Below are 16,845 nucleotides of genomic sequence, written 5' to 3' on the forward strand. Positions count from 1 at the left end.
GGATGGCTTTCTCAGAGATGGGCTAGTCCTCTTGGAGACCCTTGCCTTAGAGTGCCCTCAAAAGTGGGGTGAGAGGTTGCCCTGGGGCAGATAAGAATGGCAAAACAGAGTGTGAATTACATCAGGAAGGCTGAAAGGACTGGCTGTGACTGGTGTCTTTCTAAAGCTTCCCAAGACTGGAAGGCAAGCCCAGAAGAAAGGCCACTCAGGTGTGCATACACAAGCAGGTACGAGGTCACCCTGAAGGCTGAGTTTGAGGACTTTCTGGCGCAGGCATGTTGTTCTAAAGTACAGAGGCATGTAGTGGTGCCAAGTAATTAGACTGGGGCAATATGCAGTTGTAGCCACATGGTGCCCATCTGCTCCCAGTGGATTTCCTTGCAGTCTGTTGCAGTTTGGTCCTTTTGCAGTCTATAACTTCCTCATGAAGGGAAGTGTAGGGAGGGGCACTCACTAATCCTTTTCTCCCTGGTGGCCAATAGGAGAACCTGAGGGAATGATATGAAGTTTTTTCAGGGGAGGTTTGGTTTGGATATTAGGAAAAAGATTTTTCCTCAGTGGTGGTTGGGCACTGGAACAGGCTCCCTGGAGGAGTGGTCACAGCCCTCAGCCTGACGGAGAAGCATTTGGATGTTTTCAGGGACATGATGTGACTCTTGGGGTGTCCTGTGCAGTGCCAGGAGTTGGACTTTGGTGATCCTTGTGGGTCTCTTCCAACCCAGGATATGCTATGATTCAGTGATTCATTGTTTAAAAGCATTAGTATTGTCCTTACAAATAATAAACTGGAGCTCACAGGATGTTGATCAGACAGGTGGACATTTCTCTCATTTGTATTTACTTGATCCTTAAGTGCTGCAGAGCACTTAAAATGTTTCCTGGGTTGCAGATCTTCAGCTTAATCTAATGAAAAAACCCACCCCAATCATACTGCCCGTCTCTCTATAGTTGTTCTTTCCTTAGACTAAAGTAAACTTCTTTATTATAAATAACAAGAAGATGAAGTGCACTTATTCTGAATTCAGATAAAGAATACTTTATTAGAGGTTTGGCAAATCAAAAAAGAAGTATTGCTTCTGACTTAACACATACACCTTGTATTTTAAATTTTTAATAGTATGTATTTATCAAGTAAACATGCAATATAGTATCTTATTAGCCATCACCTTATTTTTTTTTACATTTATAGCCTGTTAAATAAGTTTTCCTGTAACTCTTGGGTGTTAGAAGGGGTGGGGAAAAAAAAATACCAGAATAGAAACACTCTTGCTGTTGTGGTGTGCAGTGCTATTACTGCTACTATTACTTGCAGCAGTGAAAGCACAGATGGAACTTTTTCAGTTGCCTGTGGTCAGAAGAACCAGCGCTTGTGCCACGTATGCTTGTCTTTGATTTTCTCATAAACCTGGTGCTGTGTGCTGCATGTCACTGTGATTTAAATTTGATAACAGAAAGATTATTGATATGAGTAGATATGATCTGTTTAAGGTCCCTCTGAAAATGGTTCTCTAAGCAACTTTAGTCTTCTGTAGAAAAAGCAAAGTTTAGAGGGCATTTATTGCTTTTATTACTGTGGGCAGGCCCTAAGTGCTTAATATACCAAGTCAGCCAGGACTGGTTTGTTACATTTTCTTTTTCTGGGTAGGGAACAGGGTGTTTAGTGGAAATCATAGTTGGGACCACAGCATCATGAACTATGGTTATAGCAATACAGTGTGATGTAGGAACAGTTTACCCTTCAGAGAGGATGGATCTCCATGCATTTGATGTTCATTAGGTGAATAGGGAGAATTCTGCTGGTGCAGAGAGGAGGCTGCATGTACAGGGCAGTACAGTTTTGTCTCTTCCCCCAGGACCTTGGATGTCAAATCATGGCTGTGCCCAAGAGAAGGAGGGTATTTGCATTTGACTGTTTTGGAGGAGCTGCTTTGCTTTCACAGTGAAAAAAAGGGGCTGTGGGGAACATGGAGGCAAGCACAAGAGCAACAATTCAGCCTGTATGTAGGCTAAAATGTTAGAGTGGTTTTAAGAATGCTAATTTATTTAATAATAGCAGTTTAATTATTACTGTTTTGGTTGAGTATGTGCAGATGTTTCTTCCCCTATATTACCCCTTTACTGGAGAAGTTGAAATATTGTACTAGATTTTCTGGAGACTCATCCTGACACATTCTGTGTGACTTCCCTATCTTGCCTGGTGATGGGCAGCCTTGTCTTAGAGGGGTTGGAAAAGATTGTTGGTAAATCTCCTGGATATTCTCTAGTAAGCACTAGGTATCTTGATAGCTGTGCCTGGGAATAACTTCACAGAGAGAATACACACATTTTAAAATGCAAATGTTACATGGCAGAATCAAAGAACAATTAAGGTTGGAAAAGACCTTTAAGATCCTCGAGTCTGACTGTCAACAACTTGTGTGGTAAAACATGTTGGCATGTTCTGGCACATCTTCTGCTTGATAGTGGAGCACGCGCAAAATGAAGTTTCCTTTTCCTATGGCCAGGCACGGAGGACAGACTTGAGGTGGACAAGCTGTCAACATGAGCAATAAGCTTTTACCAGTAGAATTCAGCACCTAATTGTCCCACCCTTTGTTATGTGTCTCTGCAGCTAGAGCTAGTAAAAACTTGCCAAAATCATGAGTCCTCAACCAGTCTATGTAGTGATGATGGAGAGTAGAGAGTCAGGCTGCTGTTGTGTAATACTTGGGACCTGCCCTGCTTGCATTAGGGGTAACCTTATACTGCTAAGTCAGTCTATATTGCAAAGTAATCTCTAGCAAAAAAAGTATTAATAAAACATTTGTCTTGTTGACCATCACATCACACCTTGTGGTTACATACAATCCTTGTGGAAGCTGTTGCAATGTCTTACACGAAGAGCCAATTTGGAGCACGCGTGCTTCATTACTGTAGGAGTGGGTCTGAGATTGCCTGGTCAACACTGATTCTGATCAATTCTGATCAATGGACAGCAACCTAGGACATCTCTTATGGGACAAGTTTGTTGTTTCTTGAGCTGTGAACAAATTGTCAGCACTCATTGCATTGGCTAATATTCCATAGCTTAGTAATATATCTCACTTTTTCTTTGAACACAAAACACTACATATAATTGCTTAAAAATATAATGGGATGTTTGCTTTTTGGATGGCCACATTAGTATAATTCATCTTTTGTAATCTGTGTTTCTTCACAGAGTACACAACCAGTAAATAAATAATTCTATTGCTGTGCTGAGACTCAATTAAGAAACTCTTTTACATAGCATGTTTTTATTCCTCTAAATACTGTTATTGGGTGATATTTTCAGCTCCACCAAATCAGAAATTGTAGCAGTTTTACAGTGGTAGAAATGGCACTAAGATTGGTTTTAATCAGTTCCACTCCACTGTTAGGATAGTGTTGGCATCAGAATGATATTTTTTTTTTGATGCAGAATTTTTCAAAAAACTTTGGATCAGCAAGTAATAATTTGTTAAAAACAGTACAATTACAAGCAGGTTTCAAGGAGCAGTAATAGAGTGGGATGACTTGGAATAGTCTTAGATTATTCTGTTTTCTCATAAGACTTGATTAAGAAACAAAATGGTATTGCAGCAGCACTTCACTAAAACATTAACGTTTTTCATGCACAGTAGTTTTGTCTTGCCAGAAAGGTATTACTAGAACTTCTATTTTCTATACACTTTCATCTGTGTTCTGAACAGGTATGTCAAGAAATTTAGATTCCTTTTAAGCCTACTTTCATTCTCATGTGGTGTGATGTCCTTCCCTTTATTGCAGAGATCACTGACATCGTTTGGTGGTTTATAAATCCCAGTTGTCACTTTGGAACTACAATTTTCTTAGGAGGGTTTCTGAATTACTGAGATACCAGTTATTTCTAAACTGAATCATGTTCCCCAAAATATTTTAAGTATTTTCATATAGTACAGTAAAAGAAACATACACATCTTCAAGGTACTAGTTTCAAAGAAAAGGGAAGGTATCATCATTCACAATAAAGGAGAAGAAACTGATCAGTAAAACATATTTTTGAAACAATTATAGGTGTGAATGTAGTCTTGAGGATGTTTCTGAACTTCAACTAGTATAAAAAAAATTACTGTACAGCTTTTGCTGAATATGGGTACTGGCATTTGGCCAGAGTTTAGGTGGTGGTGTTGATTCCTGTTTACTCTAAGGTTTTTACTGATATGTGAGCTCTGCATATGGACAATGTCAGGAAAGTATTTATGGAGGTCTAGAAAGGGTGACACGTTTCACACTGAGGGGGCACTAAGACAGGCCTAATGCTGAAAGTATTCATAAGACGAGTTGAGAATTGCAGGGACAAAGCAATGTATAGAGACATGACTCAGAAACTTCCCAAATTAGTCAAGATGAGTAGTTCTTTCTAAATAATGCAGAGGGAGGATAAATCCTGTCATTAACCTTTGAAAGGAAGAATCATGGAGCAATTTGGTTGTGTGATGGCTTTTAACACCTTTTGGGCTGTCCCATCGGGAAGGATACAAATTCAAAATGAATGATCTCTGGCACTAGGTAGAGCTGCAGAAGCATGCTGTAGTGTGTGTTCAGTTTTCAAGGAATTTGCACAGGTTGCTATTTTAACTTCTCCAGAGTGAAGGTGATAATTGAACAGGCTTGCAGTTGAGAATATTCTGCAATGATTTATCCAAAGTGAAATTATCCATTGTATGGAGATCATACCAAAATGGTTTGTATTTTGAAGTCGGTGGGGACTGACTGAGCACTTGCTGTACTGTTAGATGACTTAGTAAACCAACATTCAAGAAAATTTAAATGAAGTGTTGTTGTTGTAGATCTTTATTTAAATGTGGAAAAGACCATGGAATCTGGAAATAATACTGACAAGGGAAATGAAAGTGTAGTTCTGGTAAAAAGTTGGGGTTTTTTTCAATTGTTTGTTGTTTGGTGCTGATGTTTAAATTTCACAAAGTGAGCTGAGTCACATCACATACTTTGCTGCTCTTGCTTCATACTTTGTAAAGCTCAATATTGGCTCCAGTTGCTGCTCTGTTAGGGAAGTGACACTACAGTTGATTGTGGTTCAGTCCTTGTTCAAGCAACAGAAAAACTCTCCTCTTTAACCTCCCTCCCTGCCACTCACCCTTACTGGATTAATCCTACGTCTTGTCCATCTTGCTGCTTCACGTAACAGGCCTGGTTTGAGGCAGCTCTCTGTGCTTTGGGCTGGGGAGAATGAGCTTACACTCTGTATAAGTAAGCAGCTGTGAAACACAGGCAAATTGCTTTAATTTTTCAAGTCTTGGTGATACCTGTTTGGAAGCTCAAAAATAGATTTGAGTTCCAGAAATTTTGCAGTCTAGAATCCAACAATTCTATTTCTCTAATAGTATTTTCATTTTTTTTATTTCCTTGGGTGTTGTTGCTCTTGCTGACAATGCTGTATAGCCTGTTGTGCCACAAATTGTTTTAACACTTTGGAGTTCTTGAAGAATCTCTGTTTTTCTCTAATAAGCTGCAATCTTTAGGAGTGTCCTGCATTGTGATATTGCAGGTTAATAGCATTGATTAACTGTCAAGCAGTGGGAACTGATGAGAAAATGTCCATTGTAAAATTAAATGGAATTACTGAAGACTGTGCCATGCTGCTGGTTAGGGAGGTGACTAGCCCCAGTAGTCGCTGGTAGGAGTATTAATGTGAGCTCCAGGTTTTTTCACATGATTAAAACAGGCCATCTGTTCTTTGTTAAATGTTTACAAAAACAGCTTTTCTCTAAAAGATTTAAAGAGATGTGGGTCTAGTAAACACACCAATATTTTTGAGCACCTTTTTCACCTTATTTCAAATAATACCAAAAATAATTCTGCTGCAATATCAAATAGGATGAATAGCTATTTGTGTTTAATCTCCACTGGTTTCTTTCCCATGGAAGATTAAATTCTGTACAAACATACTAAATTATGGCTTTGTTACTACTAAAAGCAGCAGGATAAACAATTTCTGTGAAATATCCAGATATTTTTTTCAATCTTTTGATAAAAATTTGTAATATACATATTTTTAAAAATGCTATAAATGGAAAATGGGTTCTTTCACTAGAAATTGTGACCCTGTAACTACAGCTAATCCTTTCTAGATTTAAAGAAGTAGAACTATTTGAAATAATTCCCTGTGGTAGGCTTAATCTAATATTTATAGTGAAAGCCTGTTGTTCTTCCTTTTCTCCCTACTTAAGAAAGAGCAAACAACTGGTTTGGGGTAAGAAAATGCATCTTTCAAGCTGCTTCCAGTCTCTTCTCAGTAGATTTGTGCTGCTTCTACACAGCTTCACACTAGGGAGCAATGTGGGGTTGTCAGTTAGGGATAAACAGTTTTAGCATATTGCAGACGTACAGCCACAGACTTCCTAGAAAAAGAAAAGTATTCACTGCTCTTTCTTTGAAAGAGTGCTATAATTTAAAAAATCATGTATAAGTGTATTACAAAACGTGCCAAACTGCAAGGGGAGTGGCACGTGGCAAAAGTAATATATTTTCAAGTAATAGTAAATACAGCCTACAAAGACTAATTAGGGCAGAAATGTCTTTTTGTAACTGCAATGTTCCAGAGATTCTGAATTATATGAACCAAAACCATAGTATTATTATACTTGGTAATGCACACAACTTGATCCTTTAAATAAAAGGCAGTAAGTTTGGGTTTTTTAAGTATTGTTTCAGGCATAATGTTTTAGTCCAGTGTATAGTCTTTAGTTGTTTTAGAGCCTGAGAATGACTCTTGTGGATAAGGTTTCTGAAAAGTAAGAATCTGAAATTTCACAAGGTGCTACAGTGTGGCAGCAATCGCTGCCATTCTCAGGGCCTTGCCTTCTGGCCAGACCTTATATTAAAACTGCAAATGTCAAGTCATGAAGGTCTGACACTACTGTTGTGGAGATTGGAAAGCTTTGCTTTCAGATTTGCTTATGACTCTGCTGAAAGTTATTGTTCAGACTTAAACAAACAAAAACAACCCACAAGTCTTACTAAGGCAGCAAGGATTCATTTTTTTTTTTGAATACTGAAGCATTTATAAAATATAATATTGATTTCAGTGATGGTCACACCACTAATGAAGTTGCAATGTTGAAAATTTTGTAAAATTAAATATACATGCCATTACTGGATTTCTTGTGGTTTGTTATATTTGTTGGTTTGGCAGTTTCACATGCGTAAGAGGAAGAAAAATAAAACTACTGATTCTGACCTGTCCTAGAAAGTTGTGCCTTATACATAAGCTTCTAGGTAATTGTAAAAGTCTCTCTTAATATGGCAAACTAATAAAGTAGTGCCAAATTCAAGGTACTTGCTCAATACAAAATCTACAAATAATGGAAAGAAAACCCTGAAGTTCTTATGTGTCATATATAGCAGGTGAGCAGTATTTCAAAACAGGGTTGAGTATGGGAGGAGATGGCTCAGTGAAAAAATTGGTGAAACTTGGACTTTCTGCAAAATGTAGGCTGCATGAGATACAAAATAGCAGATAATGCAGAAGTGTATTGACTGTCTTGCAAAAATACAGGTTAAAAGTGCTGCTCTGAAAACTCAGGGATAAGAAGTACTTATAGATGATCTCAGTAATGTTCCTGTATTTTCCTGCCTAAAAATAATGGTTAGTACAAGCACATAACAGTCCAAGATACAGAGAAGAAGTTTTATTCTGTGTCATATAACAAATCTGAGACACTTAATTCTTTCAACCAAATTCACAACCAATCAGAACATTTTAAAAGATCTCCATTTTATGTAATGTGTAATTGGACTGCAGAACTCATTGTTACTACTGACGCTGTGGGATAGTGTTTTCTATACAGATACCCAGTTTTTGTGAACTTGCCAGCACAGAGCTGTATGTGCCAGTGGTGACTACAGATTTCTAGAACACGTGTTGATTCATACTTCACGATGCCTAGCATGAGGTGGTCTTGAAGTGGGGCTGACTGATGCAGTGCTAATGCAATGAGTGCATGGGGTTTTCATTAGAGCTGCAACTTAGATCCTGTTGCTCTAAAAAGGATCTTAATAAACATGTGGAGGACAGAAGCAAGCACAAGTCACCCTTGGAAGTCCTTGGTTAATCTAAGAGATGAAGACCATCAGTCTGTCACTCATGCCTTCCCTCTTGTTCTGTCTCTTCCATGAAGAACTGTAGTGTGTAGCATGTACCATTCAGACCTCTCTCAGACAGCATTCTTGTCTTACCTTCCTGACAACCTTGCTCCTTTTGCTTCTGAGTATGAGAGTGTGTTCGGTGCACAGTGGGTCTATGTTACTGTGAAGAAATGGCAGAAGCAGTTAGGACTGCACTGGTTCAGTTTGTTTACATTCAGAAAATTGTATTAAGATCTAGGTGGCTGAAGTAGATTATCGGTATATGCCCATCAGTTCTCCTTATGCTCAGGATTGGTTTTGTAGCCATTCATTTGCATGCTTGCCACTTTTAAGCAAGTGTCATTGGAACAAAAAGTGGAGAAAAGGAAATGCAAAGAACATTACAGTTACATTGACACTGCTTTTCGTAGAAGTAAAATTATTATTTGTTATTAACTTTTCTTCTCCACAGTTCAACAAATCAAATATCTCAAATAGCTGTCCTTTTATACCATGATTAATCCACCTAGAGTCATCCTGATTTAATTTATAGGGAACAGAAAAGGAGGAGAAACAGAGAGAGAAAGAGGGTGGGTAAAATGATCTGACCATATATGTAGGTGTGAGAAAGGCATCAGTACAGTGTCATGCTATTACGTTTCTTCTAGAAAGCACTGTTGTCCTGCATTTACAACCATGGGCAGGCAGACAGAAGCAGGCCAGAGCTTTGATATGCTGCAGAGTCATGGTAGAGCTTAGATATCTTTTGACTGCAGACTCATAGATCTTTGTGTAGAATAGAACTGTTGAAGTGAAAATAGTTGTCGATATATCCAATATATTTTAGTCTAGGTATTTAACATTTGTGTAATTATGCATAGGTTTTCCTGTAGTTTGTAAGTTTGGTGTAAACCTGATGCACTACAGAGACTTTGACATAGGATGTTTATGCAGGTTCATAAGCACTTACTGTAGTTCTCTGCCCAGTCTGGAGCAGGAACAAATCTGTTTTGAGTACAAGCTGGAAGCAGTGAATCTTGGACGTAAAACGTAACCTTGTATTACATTTTCAAGTGGCTTAATCCTTCACTTGCTGATCAAAATATCTCCTGTCACAGATGAGCCAATGTAAATTGCCTTAATTAATTTTTTATCAATATAGCCTGTGAATACACGTTTATTCTCCTTCAAATGTCTAGAAACAAACGTTAACAATTTTCTCCCCAAAGGACAAAATTCCAGTGCAGCTTAATAATTTTTAATAAGTTAATCATTCTACTAACAACTATTTTGTCATGTGTGAAACAACAATTGATTTTATTTTGCATTGACATGTTGAAGACTAAATATTTTCTATATTTCCACTTTACACAAGCTTTAGAATAATTTTACCCTTGATATAACAAGAATCTCTGGTCATTTTGCTACTGTTCTGACTGCAAAAAGCTTTGTTCTTTACTGTATTACTTCTCAGTGTTTCAGATATACTGATTCTTGTTAGTAGGTTAATCTTGTGCTTAATATTTTCTCCCTCTGTTACCTCATGCTCCAAAAGAGCAAAGTTTTATAAATCAAAGTTTCAGATCTCAAATTTTTATTTCTATTTATCTCTCTCAGCATTCTCCATCGGAACCCTTTTTAGAGAAACCAGTGCCGGATATGACTCAGGTTAGTGGACCGAATACCCAGCTAGTGAAAAGCGATGATTATCTGCCATCAATTGAGCCGCAGCCACAGCAAAAGAAAAAGAAAAAGAAAAACAATCACATTGCTGCAGAAGGTCCCAGTAAAGGTTTTGGTAAGGAAGACTTTCCTGGGGGACTTGACAGCCAGAATCTAAGCAGAAACTCAGTGGATTGCTCCCAAGAAGACAAGAAGAAAAAGAAAAAGCCCAAGACAAAAAAAGAACCGAAGGATCCTAAAGAACCCAAGGAAAAGAAGGAACCCAAGACCCCCAAAGTCCCTAAGACCCCTAAAGAGCCAAAGGAAAAGAAAGCAAAAAATACCACGCCAAAACCCAAGACCAGCAAAAAGGCTAGGTAAGTCAGGAAACTTGTATATGCAATAAGAGAAAAACAGTGTGTTTGTGGGATTTCTTGAGCATCTGTGCTAAATGGCGTGGGTGGAGAGGAAATCTTGTTTTGTCGTTTGCCTTATACCATCTACAACATCATGTTTTTGAGAAGCTTGGGCACATTTCTCTTGTTTGACTTTCCTGTTTATGGCTTCACAGTTATTTTAAGCAAGCTGGAAAGGCAGAAGGTTAGTTTTTCCTTTCAAGGCAGAAAAGTTTCTGGATGTGTTAGATTTCAAAAGTAACTCTTTCTCCTCTAATACTCATTTGTTTTTGTGTGTGGTTTTTGTGTTAAGAAGTTAAACTGCTTCGACATTAATGTAGGGTTTCAGAGATGAAGGCTGAGAGTAAAGTGGTTTGATGATGTTTTTTCCCTAAATAAAGAAGTTACGTACTTCACAGTGTTGTATGCTGTGCAACCCTTACAGACACTGTTTTATACTAACACAACTCATGGGCTCTAAGCTCTGCTGTTATAAAGGCATTTTTATATGGATATTGACGTGTCCTCACTGTAGGGATGATACTCATTTTCCTGTTTCACATAAAAACAATTTTCCTAGCAGAAAATCTTTGTGGCTAGACCAGATGGTTCAACCATGTTTCTTAACTGGATTTCTTAACTTGCCATTCAGCATCGTGTACCTTTATCAGGATAGGCTTAAAACGTTACAGAGTAGTACGAGAAAGAATAAACTGTCATTACACTTGAGTAAATATGTCATAGGTAATAACACAGATTCTTTCCTTGTCCCTCAAGTCCCTAAACACTGTGGTTATAAATGCCTACTTGGAAGAAAACTGAGACCACAAAGACATTAAAGCTCAATATTTTTTTTTCATTTGTACCTAGAATTTTTTACAACTGTTCTGAATTTGTTCCAAACATCTGAATCTGTTTTTCAAGATGTGGCTAGAGTTATAAAATATAACTTCCAGATGGAAGCACAGCCAGACTTGGTTAATCCAAATCAGTTTGCAAAATCCATTTGTATTAGGGTTTAAAAATTGCACTTAATGAATCAGCTTGGCATATATTCTACAAGACTAACTATTCATTGGTGAGGTTTGATACAGCTCTATAGCTAAATGAGGATGGGCAGTAAGATGTTATTTGATGCTTTAGCAAGACAGAAAAGTTTCTGTACTAGCAGAGATGATGTTTCTTGAAGAATTTATAAACACTAGCTTGTAAAATCAAGTGTTTTTGTGCACAGGTTATATTAACTGATCAGTAAATTACTGTTGATCAGCCTGTCCCTATTGCAGCATTTACTTTGGCTGTGTACCAGACTGTCCTAAGGATTGGGTTTACATACACAGCGGCAATTCACAGCTTACAAAATCTCTTAAGTTATATATCATCCAATATGTCTTTTTGAAATGAAAGTACTGTATCAGCTAAAATAGCCTTTTCATAGAATCACAAAATGGTTGGGGTTGCAAGGGGCCCCTAAAGATCATGTAGTTCAACGCCCTTGCTAAAGCAGGCTTACCTATAGCAGGTTGCATGGGGTCCATCCAGGCAGGTTTTTAGTATCTCCAGGGAAGGAGACTCCACAGCCCCCGTGGGTGTCCTGTTCCAGTGCTCTGTCACCCTCAAGGTAAAGTTTTGCTTTTTAGACAGATGGAACTTCTGTGTTTCAGTTTGTACCCCATGTACTCCCATGTCCTGTCAGTGGGCACCTCTGAGCAGTGTCTGGCCCCACTGTTTCCACACCCATCCTTAAGATACTTGTACATATTGGTAAGATTACTTCCCAGTCATCTCCAGGCTAAACAGGCAAAGCTTCCTCAGACTTTCCTCTAAAGACAGGTACTCCCGTTCCCTAGACTCACAGGTTTAAAGGCTGACCAGGCGACATCGTAAATGTTACTGAGCATTTTCCAGATTTTTGCTGCCAAAAGTAAAAAACTGTTTACTGCAGGACTTCACAATTGACAACATTGAAGTCTTGTTTGATAAGCCATGAAGGAGTCTGCCTCAAAAACGCCCATGGCTGATGGTCTGGACATCAGAGCTGGTCTGTTCCTGTCCACTCAATCCTAATACCTCTATGCGCATCTTCTCAAATCTTGGGACATGCCATGCAGATTAAAGGAGCAGTTCCCTCTGAAGGAACTAAACACTGCTTACTTAATTGTGTTTATAGGAGAGTCTTTATCTGCTTTCCCATGCAATGACTCTTGTCCGGCTAGGTGATTTACTGTATTCTACTAAGTTCTAAGCTCTGTTGTTTTACCTTTGAGAGAAACATGTTTGAAGCAACAGCAAGAGCATTCGGTGTTCCTTATGCTTGCTCCGGGCTGTGGAGAAAGTCCTGTTTTTGCCAAAATGGGCTTATGTCTCTTGTTACCAAATGCTGTCCTGAAAACAAGGTTGTTCTCATTTTGTGGTCTTGTCAGCTTCAATATTAAGCTTCTTTGAAGAACCCAGAGACTGTGTGGGGATCCTATGCTGCCAAAGAATTTTAAATCAGTGAAAGAAACTTTGGCAACATCAAAGACTGGGGAACCTATCTAGTTAGAAATCACTGAATCAAGTTTTTTAAATAAATCAACAGTCCAAATCATATAAGTCACAGTATTTATTTCAGCAGCACTAACTCTGGAAAGGAGATAGTACAGTAGCTTAGATGAGTGAGATTAATGTATGTTAATACAGATTATAGATGATTATGTAGAAGTAAAATATTTTTTTAAAGTTAGTGTCTGGCATGTCTTTATTGCTACTGCTTATATTGCTCAGTATTTTTCTTCTAAGCATTGAAAGGAATAGTGTGGTTTAGAAATCTAAAAATGCTGTGTGTAACTAATGGTCCTCATTCCTGAGTAAGATGATCAGCTTCAATAGAAGAGTTTGCAATCATATAAAATTAAGGTTAATAAAGTTAGGTATTTATTGAAGAGCAATATTTTTTGCATCAAGCATAACAAGTCCTTAATAGTTAAGTTTGACACAGGCTGTATTAGAGCATACACGTGGATGAAAAAATGTGATATTTAATTATCTTAACCATTTTGTAATTTAATATAGCTCATAACTCTGTTATTTTAGTTCCAATTTCAACTAAAAGTATAATCCTTTTATGTAAGAAATAAAAACAAAACCCCAGAAACTCTGTCCTTCACATCTCTGTTATCTTTGGTGCAAGTTGTGACAAAATGAGCAGCCTGCCTCACTGAAATGCACCTTCATGTGAGGGATAAGTCAGATTGGAAAATAGAAGAACCTGATTCATTTAATGGTGGTTTGAATTGTGTAATGGGATCTCAAAAAGAAAGAAAATGCCCAAATGGGCTGCTAGTATGTTACACTGCATAGTGAAAGAAAAATCACACATTAATAGCGTACTGTTACACTTTTAATAGATATTAGCCCTATCCAACCAATACTGAAAGACAAATACAGTGGTGGCTAAAAAACATAATACTGGCAAAACAAATTTCTTGTGGACCAAACTAGTCAAGTTTGAAAGCAAAATGTAGGTTAACCTAGGCTCACGAGTGAAGGGTTTTCATTAAATTTGGTGGGTACTGAGTATTATGTGCGCTCTAAACTTTATGAAGCCAGCTTCAGGCACATGCAAAGCAGGCAGATTTTTCCAAAAGTAGAGGGACAGGGAAGGCAAGTAATCCTACTGAATTGCAAAGTCATGGCTCAGATGTCTGTTCCTCCTGTGCCTGTCCCTGGAGGAGATGAGGACCACCTGTTTGAGAAGATCACACTGCAGCACAGCTGGTATCTCTCCTGCTGCTTCCTATGAAACCCTAGAGACTGGCCACTGATTATGGTGGCAGGAGCAGTAGCTATTTGCAAGGGCCAAATGGCAGCTATTTGCAGGAGCTCTTGCCTTGTCCCATCTCCTCAAGGCAGTGTGCTGTGCTTTGCAGGGCTGCTCATATCTGCTTCCTCCCTTCCTTGTGGCAGGGAAAGCTTCATTTTCCCTACACACTGAGCAGCAGCCTGGGACACAGTGTAGAGCAAGTGTGTTGTTGCTTACAAGGGGAGCGCTAAACATGAGCGTAATTAAAGTTTTTAGAGGGAGGTGGAGAAGAGCTTTTTTGGCGCACGGTTTGGCTGTTTGTTGTATCGGAAAGGGGATGGCTCCTGGCCACGGAAGTGGGAAGAGGCTGCTGCGTGGGGGAGCGGTGCAGACAGCAGGACACAGCACCCTGGGGAGCTGTAGGACAGGAAGAGAGGTCCCGAGGCAGTGGTGGTAGTTTCCACTCCCAAGGTCAGATCATCCTGAGCAAGGCAGGAAGGGGCTGCCTTTGGGAGAGAACAGGAAATAATGCGAGATTTCCATGCATGTGTCCGTTGAGGCTGTTCCTGTTCACACCTGTCCTCATCTCCCTTTTGAACCAGCCCAGCTGCCTGATATTTACCTTTGCCTGTGCTGCAGGGCAGGCCTTGTAGGCTTCACTATTATCAAAGCTTTTTAGTAATTTGGCTGACTTTTCAGGCTGGTAAAAACCTTGTTGTCTCTTGTTTTTCCTACTTTTGTGATATGTAAAAACTGATTTTAATAGAAGTTTTGATTATACTAGGAGCTTTAAAAAAAATAGTTGGTTTCCTTGGGTAAGGCAGTAAAGTGTAAGTCTCACATCTCTGACCTTTTGAGAAGGTGGGGTTGTTTTTCAATGTTTTTTATGCTCCACAGTGAATGTGTAAAGTTTGTCTAAGCTATGTTCCAATCGTGAATCTGTTACAGGACAAGGTTCCCAAATGGTAAAATAAAAATTATAATGCATCTGACTTCCTTTAGATCATAGAATTATAGAAAAAAAACATAATCCAAGTCATGATAGTTGTCAGAAGTTATACTAATAAATAGATCTATCAGTTACGCAGATCAGGTGAAGTAGTTACACAGGGTAAACATACGAGCTAATCCCCCTCTTAATTCTGCAAAGCATGTCATGATTTTGGGATCATTTTTGAGTCGGATGGTTTGCCCCTGTAAGTTTCTGGAGCTTCATCTAGTTCTCTTGGGGGCTGCTGAGCTGACACAAAACACCTTGTCAGAGTTTGGATATAGTTCTCAAATTGTAAATCAAGCTCTCTTTTTAGGTGTCCTACGTACTGTTTTCCTATTCAACCTCTTTTTCTTCATGTTTTTTGATTGTTTGACCTTCTGCAGGTTGTCTTCATACTGATCCCTTTTGGGTCAGTATGGTGTGCAGTCCTTGGGGGTAAGAGGATGAAACCAGAAAGTGATGTTGGACAGCAAGATTGTAAAACATCTAATCTGAAATGTCTGTATTTATATCACTTGAATTGATGGATGAGTTTAACTGGCAGTTTCTAAATACTTAAAAGTTTTGTGTGTGGCAAATACTGCTCCAGTTTGTCCTAGGTTTATAGTTCTTGTTTTGGGACTGAACACTTACCTTGTCACTAGTGGGCCTTGGCTAAATTTTGCATTCATGCATGTGTAAAAACAAATATGAGAGATAGTTGTGTAAATATGTATGTTAGAGTCTACCTTCCTTGTTGCCGGACTTGGAAAGTACTAATCATGTGCACCCAGTGTTGAGCACTGACAGGGAATCCTAATGGCAGAGTCTCTGAGAACAATCTCTAAGTACTTGTCTGTTCTTCGTGTGGACAGGTAATTCTGTTCCAGGGTAATGCTGTTGCTGGATGGCCTGAGTGTGATCTGCTGGAAAGTGCAAAGGCTGAGTCAACAGTGGGTACATTCAATTGTTAGGAACAAATCACACTGGCTCCATGGGAAGATGAAGAACAGTTGCTGGCAATGCAAGGAAGCTGATGCTCTCACTGGCCAGATGAAGCTCCTGTGTGTGTGATGCACTGGGAAGCAGTGTGTCCCTGCGTTCAGAGGGGTGGTGCTGTTCTGTTTCTACTTCACTTTTTTTTTTTTTTTTTTTCCCTTTCCTTCAAAGAAGTTGTAGCTGTGCATTTAAAAAGAGCAGTTCTGTTGCTGAGTTTAGAACTTAAAATTCCCGATGGAGCTGCACACGGGCTTTGTTCTCCGCAAGCTGGTATCTCTTTCACGTGTGTGTTTATAACTGGTCTGGAAAGGGAAGTGATTTGAAACTTTGTCCGAATCGCTTCGACCGCGTCTCCGTTGCCGCGAGTGCCTGCGTACAGCGAGGCGCACGGCTCGGGGTAGATATAGGTCATGAAGCAGTCGTGGCTCGGAGAGAGAAAGGTCTCTCGGAGGCCAGACCGGAACCCGTGTCGGGGCGGACCTGCCCGCAGCGCCGGGCTCTTTGTCTGCGCCCGGCCGGCCGGGAGCGCAGCGCGGTCGGTGGGTCGGCGGGCCCTCGTTAGCGCTGCCCGGCCTTTCAGCAGGCTGGTGTTTTATCCCGCCTAGCCCACACTATTCTTCCCGGCTTTAAGCCTGTTATTCACAGGCGGCCGTGCACCGGGGGCACGGCACGACGGCTGAGCTTTAATTGCGCACCCCGCTCCGATTTACGGGGGTCAGGGGGGAAAAGCGCCGGGCTGTCAGCGCGCTTCACCTGGCGGCGATCTTCACCTTCCATTTAAACAAGTTCGAGAAACGCGTAAAGCGGTGCTTTGTGTTTGTTTTGCTTTGTCGCTGTTTGGTGTTCAGTTTTTAGTCGGTGTTTTTGGAAGCGGTTCGGCGGTGATTTGATGAAAGCCGGTGTGT

The 16,845-nt window shown here is 39.6% G+C and overlaps 1 protein-coding gene across 1 annotated transcript in view; it reads left to right on the top strand.

The window, feature by feature from the left end:
• Nucleotides 1–16,845, top strand: part of CHD7 (chromodomain helicase DNA binding protein 7) — an 89,548-nt gene that overhangs the window by 21,933 nt on the left and 50,770 nt on the right. The window contains exon 2 of the mRNA XM_053943334.1: nucleotides 9,745–10,166. Within this exon, the coding sequence (XP_053799309.1) occupies nucleotides 9,745–10,166 (422 nt within the window). The remainder of the gene's footprint in view (nucleotides 1–9,744; nucleotides 10,167–16,845) is intronic.

This window comes from Vidua chalybeata, chromosome 1 (assembly GCF_026979565.1).
Source record: "Vidua chalybeata isolate OUT-0048 chromosome 1, bVidCha1 merged haplotype, whole genome shotgun sequence".
NCBI classification, from domain to species: Eukaryota; Metazoa; Chordata; class Aves; order Passeriformes; family Viduidae; genus Vidua; species Vidua chalybeata.